The 13,214-nt window shown below is 38.5% G+C and overlaps 1 protein-coding gene across 1 annotated transcript in view; it reads left to right on the forward strand.

The window, feature by feature from the left end:
* Positions 1-13,214, forward strand: part of LOC135945377 (uncharacterized) — a 44,141-nt gene that overhangs the window by 2,704 nt on the left and 28,223 nt on the right. Inside the window, exons 2-3 of the mRNA XM_065493011.1 lie at positions 10,934-11,059; positions 11,121-11,312. Of these exons, the coding sequence (XP_065349083.1) occupies positions 10,934-11,059; positions 11,121-11,312 (318 nt within the window). The remainder of the gene's footprint in view (positions 1-10,933; positions 11,060-11,120; positions 11,313-13,214) is intronic.

Genomic DNA, 13,214 nt, shown 5'->3' on the forward strand with positions numbered 1-13,214 from the left:
CTAATTTGAAAGTAATAATCGAATTTTAAAATGCTCATTTGATGGTATGGATCCCAGATAAAATAATCATCGATTCCTTCCGTTTTTGCTAATTACTCATATCAAATAAATCAGGGAATCAAGCTCTGTAGGGCCTTAAAATTATCATGAAAACAATGTACGGAACTAAAAACTACAAGGACAAACATTAAACTCGCATGTCATGTGTCGGAAGAACTTCATAATTACTTTCGAGCAAATATAATTGCAGTTGTTGAGCCTTCGTGCGTGATTTTCATATTTATTTCTGCATGTTGGTTGGTTTTCGTTGGACAGGAATCTCGCATATGCATAAATATGCGCGAGTTTAAGCTCTAGCAGTGTGTGTATGTATTGAAAAGAGAACAAGCAGCGGTATGAGATGGGCAAGAAGCAAGAAGAGAGCTCTCTGATTGCACACGGTCGCGCGGCGAACGAGATTTTTAACTGTTCATTCACTCACTCTCTTCTCTCTCCGATCGTTTTTCTCAACGCTGATGCTTTTGACCTCGCGCGTCGATCCTCCTCCAGGTATTTTCATTAGATTCATCCACAGGCGCCGCACCAAGGAAATAAAATAACAACAGAATATGATTATAAATAGGGAGATTTTGAATTTAAATTGGTATAACGATATGTGGTAAATTAAATAATGATTCTCCCCTGCGCGGCTGTGCGCAATTTCTGAAACTGTGTCCCTGCTGGAAACAGTTCCAACACACCTTGGCCGCAACAGCGAGATTTGACTGCTGCGATGCATTTCTAACTCTAAAATCTAGCTGCGTAATTTTCAGCGCCTAATTTAATTGAAAATTACGCAGCTAGATTTCAATCATTATTTAATTTACCACATATCGTTATATTGGATTATACGGAAAACTGTGAACGATTTATTTCACAATTTGGGCAATTCTTCCTCAAAATTCGCACACCGTTAGAACCGTTTGTCTAAATTCATTGACAACCCGTTTAATTTTTTTCGAGTAATTTTCTGTATTAAAAAAACGCTTAGCAAGTTAAATGAAGCAAATTTGAAGACGTGGACGAAACACGAGAAGGCGCCGTTCTTTCATTACGAGTTAATTGCCGTTGAAACCGTTTAATTGAAAGAATAGTGAGCTCTCTTTCTTAAACTTAATTGGCTCGATTTGCGGTTTGCATAACGATGACCGCTTCGTTTAATTTTCTAGATGAGCCAAAACCATACTGTTTTAATCTTCCATTAATATCTAAAATAATAAAATGTATAGCGGAATCATGAGGTGTGTTACCAATTAATGCATCATTAGAATTTAATTTTTGACCATGCCAATGCCAATCGAATTCTGAGGGTCATAGACAACCAAAAATCGCTTTTTAATCAGTTAAAAAAGACGTTAAAAATATAGAAATCGTTAATTTGGCGGGGTTTTTTTTTTTTTTTGAAAAAGAACGCCAATAATGAGAGAAGAGTTATCTCTGATTGGCCCAAGATCGAGACTGCAGCGCCACAGTGACAGTCAGAGAAACCATAATATAGGAAGCGAGACTAAAGGCTTGTCAACCAATCGTTCTCCATCTTGATTTTCGACAAACTCCGTCGTATTTCCTGCTAGATTAATTCAGACCAAAAACCCGCCAAAAGTAACGGTTTATACATTTCTCTGTTGATTTGCCGAAATTGCAACCTAATTTGACCATCTTATGAATCGACTGAACCTGTCAAAAATAGAGTTCCAATCAATCATCAAGGTTCCTTTCAGCTTTGAAACTGAAAAACGATCCTTCACTAACTAAGACAATAGTTCAATTATTTTCATTATTTATTTTCAAATGGCCTCTAAGCAAGCTCAAAGGCAGAATTATCTAGCTCTTAAGATGGCATTCACACAGGTGTTTGAACACGTGTGACCGTGCGATTATTCTGTTTTGACGCGAGTTTCACGCTGAGGGTCTCTCAGATAATGGCTTATTTGTGAACAGGGCGGCATTGAATGCACTTTGTTTGCAAAACAGCAGTCCATCCAAAAACGTCTGCTCGGAGGAAATGGGGTGCGGCTGCAGTGAAAAGTCGTGGGTGTCGACACAAATCAAAAGTTGTTAAGTGAAAAAAAAGGAACGTTCCTTTCAAGGCTGCCTCTCGGCTCGAGTTGATTTACTCTCGAATGCAAAACGCGGATATAAAAGCGCGAAGATGCGCCGGCACGATAGCCGCGGCTTTTGAGTACAAATAGAAGCAGCTAATTTCGCTTTTTACACTGCTCGTGTGGGTCGGCATTTATCGCGAGGGCCATCAAAGTCTCTGCCAATAAATTAACAAGCTTAAAGCATTGCGTAAAATTCAATCTTGAAAATTTTAGAATCGAATTTTTGGGCCTAGTTGGCGACCGTGACAGCAAGAAAAATAAATGTCCAAGCGTGGGACTGAAATTGCGCTAAATAAATTCATTTTATTCGCTGCGCGTACGCCCTTTTCACACTTTCAAAGCGAAGTAACTAGCGTGCTACCAAAATGAGGATGAAGGAAAAATCGATCGCAATAATTCATCCCATGGCTCATTGTGCAATCTCCTCCATGTACATAAAAAGGAGGAGGCTAACGAGGGTCACTTGACTTGAGCACGACGTAAACTGCATCTTCTGAGAGGCATGTCGTGTATTTACCGTATTTGTCGAGACAGCACAACAAATGACTCCATTGCACAGAGATTTTAATTTGCTTTTCCTGTAGAAGTGCGGAATTTATACCAGGATTTCACAAAGAGATTGCATGAGAATACGCAATAATTGGTTTTTAATTTTAAATAATCGGTTTTTTAAAATGTGTTATTAGTAAAATTGCTGCTTTGTCTTTAATATTTCAAAAATTTGCTGAAAACTGACCATTATATAAGGACGTAATACGTAGTAATTTTGAAAAGTTCCCCAGAACATTAAAAAAGAAGACGTGGTACGTGTTTCAAGGGCGAGAAAATCGTTTCCACTGAAAAACTCGTGGGAATTTTGAAATGAGGGCGTGGTTTTCCAAAAAATATAAAATTTGGACCAATAACCGCAGGCAAATCAATATATAATCGCGGGAAATCCGAAACACGGGCTTGGTTGCCCGGAAAATTAAAAAAGAAGGCGTGGAACTTGTCGTAAGGAAAATCGTTGTTTTTAACGTTTCTGCTGACAACTTGCGGGAGTTTTGAAAGAGGGGCGTGGTTTTGTAACAAATAACAAATTAAGCGTGTAATGTTTTAAAAAGCGCTGGAAAATTGAAACATTTGACGTTATATAGAGGTTTTGAACTAAAATCCTGATGAAACTTTCGATTTTAAAGATTCAAAGAGGCCTAAATTATTTGTTAAAACATATTTCCAGCCTTTTTCCTGTCAGGATGCGGATCCGTTTCCCAGAGTTTCGCTCTTTCGCAGGCTCGCTTGCATTAGAAGCAGCTGGTGAGAAAAACGTGTTTGCTCTCGGTCGTCTTGAATGTCAAACGCGCGCTGCGAGACACCCACGTTTCGACTTCGACTGCTCGCCGGCCATCCAACTATGTTGTGCACTGAGACGTGGGAATCGCTTTATTGCCCGACGGCCTTGTCTTGATATACGCGCTCTCGCCGTTTTCAGCCTGTGTGCAAACGCACACCGCTCGAAAAGTGATGGTCAAAATTGCCTTTTGCCTTGGATTTGTGCAGATGGCCCAGCGCGCTGTTTGCTAACTTATTTTGCCAATTATGTCACCGCTGGGTCAAGTGAGAATTGTGTCATTTAGTTCTGATTATAGAAAATATGGTTTTTCTGACTGGAGTACAAATTTAAAGGATTAATTTTGATGAGAATAATCGGATTTTATATATTTTGCAAAAAGTGAATTAGTAAATTAGCCGTTTTGCCTGTTTTCCATTTATACATCGATAAACAATTAATTTCAACGTGTTGCATTAATGTATAACTGTTTGAAAAACTACTTGTTGCGGCAAAACAGGTGTCTCTGTGAACAGCGATCATTGAAAGAGGGCGTAACCTAAGACGATTTTGAAATGGGGGCACAGTTTAACGGAAAAATTATGAAATAAGGCATATTTCCCAGAGAGCAGAAAATCGTTGAATTTGACCTTCAATTGCTCTGAAAAGCCGCGGGAATTTTGAACTGGGGGCGTGTTTTTCTATAAAATTAAAAATTTAGTTTTGGCACGCGCCACAAACCGCAGGAAAATCATAAAAAAATCGCGGGAAATTCGAAATAGGGGCGTGACTTTCCAGAAAATTATTAATAAAGGCGTGACACGTGCTTTAAAGCGCGGGAAATTGGTTTTTAATGAGATTTTCAGCCAAATTGATCTCTTCATCCCAAAGCTTAGCAGAAATTTCTTACATCATGACGACACACGTCCCTATAAAAACTATTCCAAGCAATTTGTCGCACAGCGAGATTTCATTCATTAGTGCGCATTAAGGTTTGCGTCACGGACACTTGATTCTGTGATGAAGAAATATATATTTGGCCAAATTAATCCTTCCAAACAGAGCGGCGGCTTTAATGTAGCGACGAATTAGGCCTGCAAACGATCCGGCGTTTGTTGTCTCGGTCTCGGCGAGCCACCGGCGGATAACTCAATCGTGCACACGTTTTACTTACGCAGCGTGAGGATCCAAAATCATTTTTCTGTTGCTTAATTTCTTCGGTCCTTTGAAAGCAAAAAATGTCGGTATCCGGCGCATGACGGTGCACAATGTGGCACAAATTACAAATAAATTGGTGTGCAGAGCGAGCGAGCGAAAAAGCGCGACTATCGTGCATGATTTCCGCGGATTTGTGTCGCGCGGAGAAAATTTTTGTGTCATGCACTTAACAGCCGCGAAAGATCAAATTCCCATGCCTGTTTCTCGGCGTGAGCAGAGAAAAGCCGGTGCGTCCAGAATTTCTATACGGGAATACATATCCGTCTCGGAACAATGGAGTTTCTCCACAAAAATCTAATAACATACTCAACGGGGCAAATACATATTTACAAGGGATTAAATTAAACAATGAGTGAAAGAACATTTCCTTTTCGTGCAATTTGATTTTACGGATTATAATAAAAATTCTTATAGGATCAAATAAAATTTTTCTTATAGGTAATTCATAGAAAAACTTTTGGAAAATGTTTCAAGTTGAAATGACGCGTTTTGGACATTACCGAACTCTGTTGTCGGGCCTTGGGCCGGGCCCTATATTGGTCTAGCGGGGCTCCAAAGGGTCTCAATCGATGCCCCTTGACGAGTACTATTGGTTTGATTTTGATATTGATTTTTTGAAATTGGTCATTTTTTCTTTTTTAACGATTATTTAATTAAATTAAATTTGAAGTTCTGTTATTATCTCGAGAGTTTTTAAATGGGCATCGAGTGGGTTTCGATCGGGGTCAAACTGCTATATTTTTCATTATTTACTCTGGGTGAAACCCTTTTTCAGGTTTTTTTTAAAATCCATCTTTATTCAAATTAGCAAAAAACCATAAATTTCCTCTTGTGAAATATATTTCCAGGATTATTTGCGTAGGACGAAATTAGCGTCAAATATATTTGTTATTTATTCGTGCAGTTCTGCCAAGTTGCTTGGACCAGTCGAGTCGCAAACTCACGCACGTCTTTGCGATGCGATAGTGAGCGGCACCGGCGAGAAAACAGCCTTTTTGCACTGCTCGGAGGAATAAAATATGCTGTATAGTCCTTTCTTTTTTCAGATCTTTCATTCTTTGCTCTCATCGATTGACGTGCCACACATTATTATCTCGCTCGCCAGCTCGCGGATAAATTTGAGAGACACGTTTTGTGTCTCGCCGCCCGGCAACACGCGCGGCGCAGCTTTCACTCCGCCTTATACGCTGAGATTTTCATTATTGCCCTTTTTATGTTTTATGTGGCGGCCGGCTCTTACGAAAAGCTAGACGCGCGAACGCCGCTTTTGGCGTTCGATCCCATTTGGTATGCACAAGTGAATGGCTTATTTTTATTGTTGAGCCGCGAAAGGATGGACGTCTCCATTTTGGAACACACACTTCAGGTGTTGCTCCTTATGTACAACGAATATTACGCGGTGTTCCTCACTTTGTCAAGTGTTTCCTCATTCCTCATTAGGAATAAAATCTGCAAGCTTTAATTTGAATGAATAATTTAGTTTTTGATGAATTAATTTACTGCAGCTGTTTTTTCTGTGACGGAAAAATCTCGTATAATTTTGAAAATCGATAAAATCGGGAGTTTAGAAGAAAATCTATTGAAAAAATTAAATTTCCTGCGCTTCGCAACACGTGCCACCCCCTTTTTTGGGGGATTTTCCGGATGTCCACAACTTCTTTTAAAAATTCCCTCGAATTCTAAGAAAAGACGCCACATTTGTAGACTTCACCGCGCTTTTAAACCCTCTTTTTAATTTTGTTGGAAACCCCGCCCCCTTTTCAAATTGGCGCGAGTTATGCTTCTAAAAACGTCGGATTTTATGACTTTCCCGCGCTTTGGAAAGCGTCCCACGTCTTATTTGATAATTTTCTAGGAAACCCACGCTCCCTTTTCAAAATTCCCTTGAGTTCCAAATGAAAGAGTCAGATTTTACGGTTTTCCCGCGCTCTACGACACTTGCCACGCCTCTTTTATAGTTTTCTGGGTAACCACGCTCCCATTTTAAAGATCCCACGAGCTGTACACCTTGATTCCCAATAAAAATGTCAGATTTTATTGTTTTCCCGCGCTTTTCGACACCTGACACGCCCTCATTTTCCATTTTATCGTAAACCACCCCCCATTTCAAAGTTATTTCGAGTTAACTCTGAGAAAAACGTCATATTTTGCGATTTTCCCGGGAATTTTTGCAACGTGACACGCCCTCTTTTTTAATTTTTCTGGTCAATCACGCCACCATTTTCAAATTCCCGCTATTTTCTCAGCGAAAACACTTTTCCCGCGCATTTCGACGCTAGACACGCCCTCTTATAATTTTCCTTGGAATTACGCCCCCATTTCATAATTTCCGCCACCAACATGTGGTCGCACTGACAAGTTAACGTTTTTTTCAATATAAAAATTTGCAAAATTAAGACATTTTACATTAGAGCGCAAAAAGTAGCAAGCGGCTCTTTCCCATTAAAGGTACTTTGCAAAATAAATTCGATCACGCAAGAAAGACACACCGAGTGGTCATGCACCTTGGTGGTTTAATTTGCCCTTGGGAATCACCTGCCTGCTAAAATATTGGCAAAACGTAACCTGATTCTAGCCGTGGCAGGCCTTTAATTGGCCTTGACTCTTGCAACCCAGCAGGCATACTTTCGGTCGTGTAAAAGCAGTTTCTTGTTCGCCGCCGGTCGCGCAGAAGAAGAGGAAAAAAATCAGAAACCGCTGCTTTTGCACAGTACGATCTCTCGCCTAAAGAAAACGTTACAGTTCACATTCACACACCGGCTATTAATAACTAGGGCTAGGGCTCAGCTGGATGTTGACCTTGTGCTTTCATACACTCACACTATGTCACAGCCACTTTTGCAAACGGGTTTTTAATGTTTAATTAGGCAGCTGACAGACGTTGCTGGGATTTTACCACAAATTACACAAATTTCTAATATTTAGCTTCATTTCGGTTTGTAGAAAAAATTCTGCAAAATAATTGAGAATTAAATCGTGATACAGAGAGAATTTTAAAGGAAAAACAATTTTCAAGAAAATCATAATTTCCATGAGTAAATTTAAAAAAAATAAAAAATTGGACTCTTTGCAACTGCAAATTGCGGGTTCTAACCGTCAGAATTGCAAAAACTAAATACCGTTAGATTCGTCTCAACCTCCCCTAGAAAGCCAAAGGGGTTTTAGGGTCATCAACCCTCATCCCCCTTCCACCCCATGCATTGAAGTCACGTGAAAAATCGCGTCGTTTTGCACTTTCAGCAAATTTATTAACTGATAAAAACGCTCTTAAATTAAAACAATCTACCCCAAATCCCAATGGCTATCTAGGGGAGGTTGAGACGAGCCGAACGGGGTGCAGTTTTTGCATTTCTGACAGTTAGAACCTGAGATATAGCGATGGCAATGTGGCAAAATTCTCTAAATTAATAGTAAATTAAATCGTGATTTTACGGAGGAAATATAAACGGACGCCAAATTACAATGAAAAGATTTAAATTCAATTGGAAAGCAGGATTTTATATATAGTTATAAGAATGAAGCTCTCATGGCAGTAAAAAATGTATTCTTAGTAACAATTCTTCACGAAGCTGACCACAAAACTTTGAACCTAATTTGCGGCTGGAGTAGCCGGTCATAATTGATAATTATAATTTTTTTATACATAAAAAACAAGGATCACATACGCACTGTAATTTTTGATGCCACGAAAGGGGCGGCACGTCGGAAGTGACACTCATTCGGAACCGGGAACGCCCGATTTTGAGACCCAATAACCACAGCATTTTTGTTATGAATTACTCTGGCCAGCGGAGCAAAACACCACGACCAAAAGGAACAAGCAGCGTTTCTCATTTGAATAATTCAAGCAGTCAAACTGTTATTTCGCTGGATAAATGGGAATCGAGAGCCTCGCGTTCTTCTCTATTTGGTTTTAATTGGCGCAACAGTTAGGCTATTGTCTTTTGTTTCCACTATCTGTATATTAGATTCGTTTTTAATTGGCCAATTCTTTCTCCTCGGCCGTTATACACTATTTTTATCGGTCCGGTGCAGCCAAAATGATTGATTATGATTCGGAAATTAACCCAAATGTGATATTTCTTAATCTAATAACAGACACACACGCACGTTGACTTCTCTTTGTTGCCGGCCTGGCCTTTCTCTGATAGAATTTAAAATGAACTCGTTTTATTTAGAAAGTTGATTAAAGCGAATTTTAGAGGCTGATTTTTCTGCTTCCATTCAAGCGCTGAGAGCCCCATTTGAAAGTAAAGCTCTGTTTTTTTGGGAGCGAATTTTACTTCTATCTTTGTCTGCGCTGTGAGAAAGGCACACAAATTGTTTGCACAATTTAACAGGCACTCCCGCGCCCGCGATAATTTCGTTTTCACACACAAGCTCAAAATGCTTCTCACGACGGACGACTTATCCATTTGCGCTTCACTAATGTCAGTGTCTATAGTGATAATTATTTATCAGCAGTGCAGTCAGGTTAAATTACAACCACATGACCAAATCACATGGACTAAAAATACGAGTTTTAAATTTTTAAATCTCATCACCCCGTGGTAGAATTTTAAAAATAAAGGGTGCTTTGGATTCCTCTCGCCGAGCCCATTCGAATAAACACCAAATTTGAATGCCTAGGGCACGGTCTAAGGTCAAAATGTGCTTAAAAGTTGAACCATGACATGTATGACCTTCTGTGCAAATTTTAGAACGTTATATTTTTATTTTTGGAGCAATTAAACTTCAAAACTAAAAAATCCAAATTTTTCGATTTTTCGGTTATTTTTTGGACTCTTTGCAACTGCAAATCTCGGGTTCTAACCGTCAGAATTGCAAAAATTACCAACCCATAGACTCGACTTAATCTACGCTAGATAGCCAAAGGGTTTTGAGGGTGACCAACCCTCATTATCCCTCTTGAACCCCGTGCATTGAAGTAACGAGAACAATTGCGTCGTTTTGCGCTTTCAGCAAACTTTTTCGCTGATCAAAACGCTCTTAAATTAAAACAATCTTCTCCAAATGCCATTGGTTATCTAGGGGAGGTTCAGACGAGTCAAACGGTGCACAGTTTTGGCAGTTCTGATAATTAGAACCCAAGATTTAGCGATCGGAATGTTGGGAAAAATTCAACAATTTTATTTTTTCAATATTGCCACTCCCAAATCTCAGGTTCTAACCATCAGAATCGCAAAAACCACCCACCGTTAGACTTATCTCAACTTTCCCTGACCAGCTAGAGATGTTTAGGGGTGCTCACCCCACCCCGTTCAACCCCCGGCCACAAATTTAATAGGAAAAATGCTAAATTAAATGGGATAAAAGAATGAAATAATATATTACTTTTATCAATGGGTTTGTAATGGCAATATGGGAATAGAGGGCAAACACCCCCCGAACCATAAAAATGGGATAATATTAACAATTTTGACCGACTTAATAAAAAAATATAGCTATAAACACTGCTGCAAGGGAATAAGAATTTTTCTCTGCTAAATGAAATAAATTTATTCAATCTTAATATTTTCACGTCACGAACGGATATGCAATATAGAAATCCATATCTCGGGCCGGTATTGCGGCGTGTATTATACGCCGGTTGTGCATTTATTGACTTCCGCGCGCAGATCGGAGTTTGGTGCGTCACACTCTTTGATATCAAATTGTGCGCAGATAATGGCATGTATTTATACGGTATTGCGCTCGCGCGCGCGTGTTTGCTGAATGAAAATAAAGCAGGCAGGAAAGATAAAGTGGAAATGCTGGTCACGTTGACACGAATTTAGGAGGTGACCGTAAAAAGACAAAAGTGGCGGCTTCTGCACGTTAATGTCATTGCTTCCTGCCTCTTCGCTGCTGCGCTTTTTGTGCAGACGAGAAAGAGCTGCGATAGCGTTCGTGTTTGCACGCCTTTTTCAACGACACAGTCGCCGCTTCTGTCAACCGTAGACAAAGGATAATGACGCCTTTGTTTTCTACTCGACTCCTGCCAGACAAAGGAAGGGATATGTTCTATGAAAAGTTCTATGATATGATATTTCCTAATTAACCTGCAGGTCACAAACTACACTTAAAAGAGCTTAAACCATCTATTTTTTAAAAATTTCTTATCGTTTTCTGAATTTGATTCAAATGGATTCGTGCTCATTAGATGTTCCCACAACGATTGAAAGCAAAAAATAAAAATAAATTTCACATTTCACATCCCTATAGTCATTAGTTAAAAAACCCTGAAAAATTAAAACTGACATAATCATTTTCTGTTTGGCAGGCTGCAGACGTGAACAATATCGAAATGCTGCTGCAATCCATGGTCGTAACGAAAGACGAAAGCAATGACCTGGTCTGGTGTCCGGACGCCCAGTTCGAGACCACCGTCTACAGTCTCGACTCAAGCGTAAATATATTCATATGCTATTCAAATTATGAATATCCCTAAATTTATATATTAATTTCAGGCGCTGCTCAACCTAGTGCAGCGAATTCAGGAGGCGATGGGCAGGGAGCAGGTGCTGTTTGACGCGATTAACAAGCAACTGGCGCTGACAACCAAGGACTCGCTGAACCACAAGAACCTGAGCACTGCCCTGTGCGCCAGCCAGGCGCGCCTCGCCAGGTTGTGTGCCAGAAACATGCGATGCTTCATGCAGGTACCACCATCAACAGATAGACAACAATTCAAAATGATTATTTTGCATCCATTAACTTTGACACACTTGATATGACGGTTTTTCGCAACATCCTGTCAAATCATTATCTAAAAAATTATGGAAAATATGCTAATCAAGCGATTAATTTCACAATTTAGGGGAATTTTTGCGAGGATAGGAATCAAAATAAAGCGAATAAGTCGATAAATTTAGAAAAAATCTGAAAAGTGCTTGTTGAATGCATGAAGTAATTCCTTATGATTCATTTGAAGCCAAATTTGAGCTAAGTAGCGGTGTAAATTTTTGAGAAAAGTGTCTGCAAATAATCAAATTCTCTCCTTTCTTGAAATCCCATTTTATTTCCCAAAAAAGAGTTACCCTTAAAGGTTTCATACGCTGTTGGTCAGATCTCGACGAGAAGAATCGAAATTTCCCAAAAAAATGTGTTCAAACGCTGGACATTTTGGAGAAAATTTGAAAATTTCGATTTCTACTGTAGAATTTACTAAGCTCCTTGTTTGATTATTGCAAATTGTTTATCAATCAAACAAAATAATCTCAGTAAATAAACTACCTGCGTAAGTAAATGTGCTTGATTGTTAGTCTGCGGACCTGACCAGATCAGTATTAGATGCAGTAGTGTTTGTATATTTGGAGTATTATCAATCATAAGAAGAGATAAAACTGGCGCTTGTGTTATCTGTTTTCACTTGAGGTTGGCTAGATTGTTTTTTTTTAATAAGCTGACGGAGAGAACTTGGTGATTTTCCTCTGGCCTTGCAATATTCATTTGTTGCCTCATAATTTGCAGCTTCCTCTCCTTGTGCGCATTCTTTGCAATCCACACGGTTCACACACTTAGTTACTCAACCTGCATTTAAGTGCATTTAAAGTACGTTCTGAAATACATTTAAATTGACATAGGTCCAGTTGATACTCACTAAAGGTGCATTGTTTTTTTAGATTGACTTATATCGTATTGACTTTGAGATAAAATGATAAAAATAATCTATCGAGAGTTGTGTTTGAGTTTGTGTTCACTGATACAACTATTTATGTGAATGTTGCATCAATATATAAGAAAACAAATACATTTTTCTCGGCAATCTAATTCTCTGCATGTTTTTTCCTTTTAAATTTTTGAATGCAATAATTGCAATAGAAATAGAGTTTATTATTTTTTATTGTGAAATTGAGCAAAAGTCTATCATCTCTAAAATGTGCAATAATGAAATCAGGACCAACGAAAAGTTATATTTAAGATTTTGGCTTATATCTCAATGATTTTTTTTGCTTCATTTCGATTCTTTTCGTCGCGAATGTCGCGATCTATCCAATGGTGCTCGAATTTTGAGGAAACCCCCCCTAAATAAGTCGTGAAGTTTTAAGCTCTTCCTCATTTTTAGTCACTATATTTAAAGCAAAAGCAGATACAAAAAGATTGGTACAAGCTTATTTACATTAAATAGATCTCGTATGGTTGAAATGGCGCTATTTTTTAATTTTAATGATTACAAAATATTTCAAACAAAAGGTAAATAAATTCATTTTCAGATTAAGCAAGTTTTAAAAACACGCGCAATTATTTCATGGCACTCTTGTACAAATAATTAAGCCAATTATGAATTTTTTGAATGTAATAATTTAATAGATTTTGAGAAAGGGCTAAAGTAAATTTTCGTAAATGTACCTGACCGAAAATGTAAGGAAAATCAACAATATAAAAACAAATAGAAATATGCTATTTGTGTCTGTTGCTGCACTTTGAGATGTGAAACGTTTAATTTTTTTATCACAGTCAAGATACCATTTAAAGTGGAACTATATAGCTGTCCTTGAAAATAACTAAAATAGATTTAAAATTGTAAGCCGAAAAAAATTTAATCAGAAAATAAGTTTGTA

Source organism: Cloeon dipterum, chromosome X (genome assembly GCF_949628265.1).
Source record: "Cloeon dipterum chromosome X, ieCloDipt1.1, whole genome shotgun sequence".
Classification (NCBI taxonomy): Eukaryota; Metazoa; Arthropoda; class Insecta; order Ephemeroptera; family Baetidae; genus Cloeon; species Cloeon dipterum.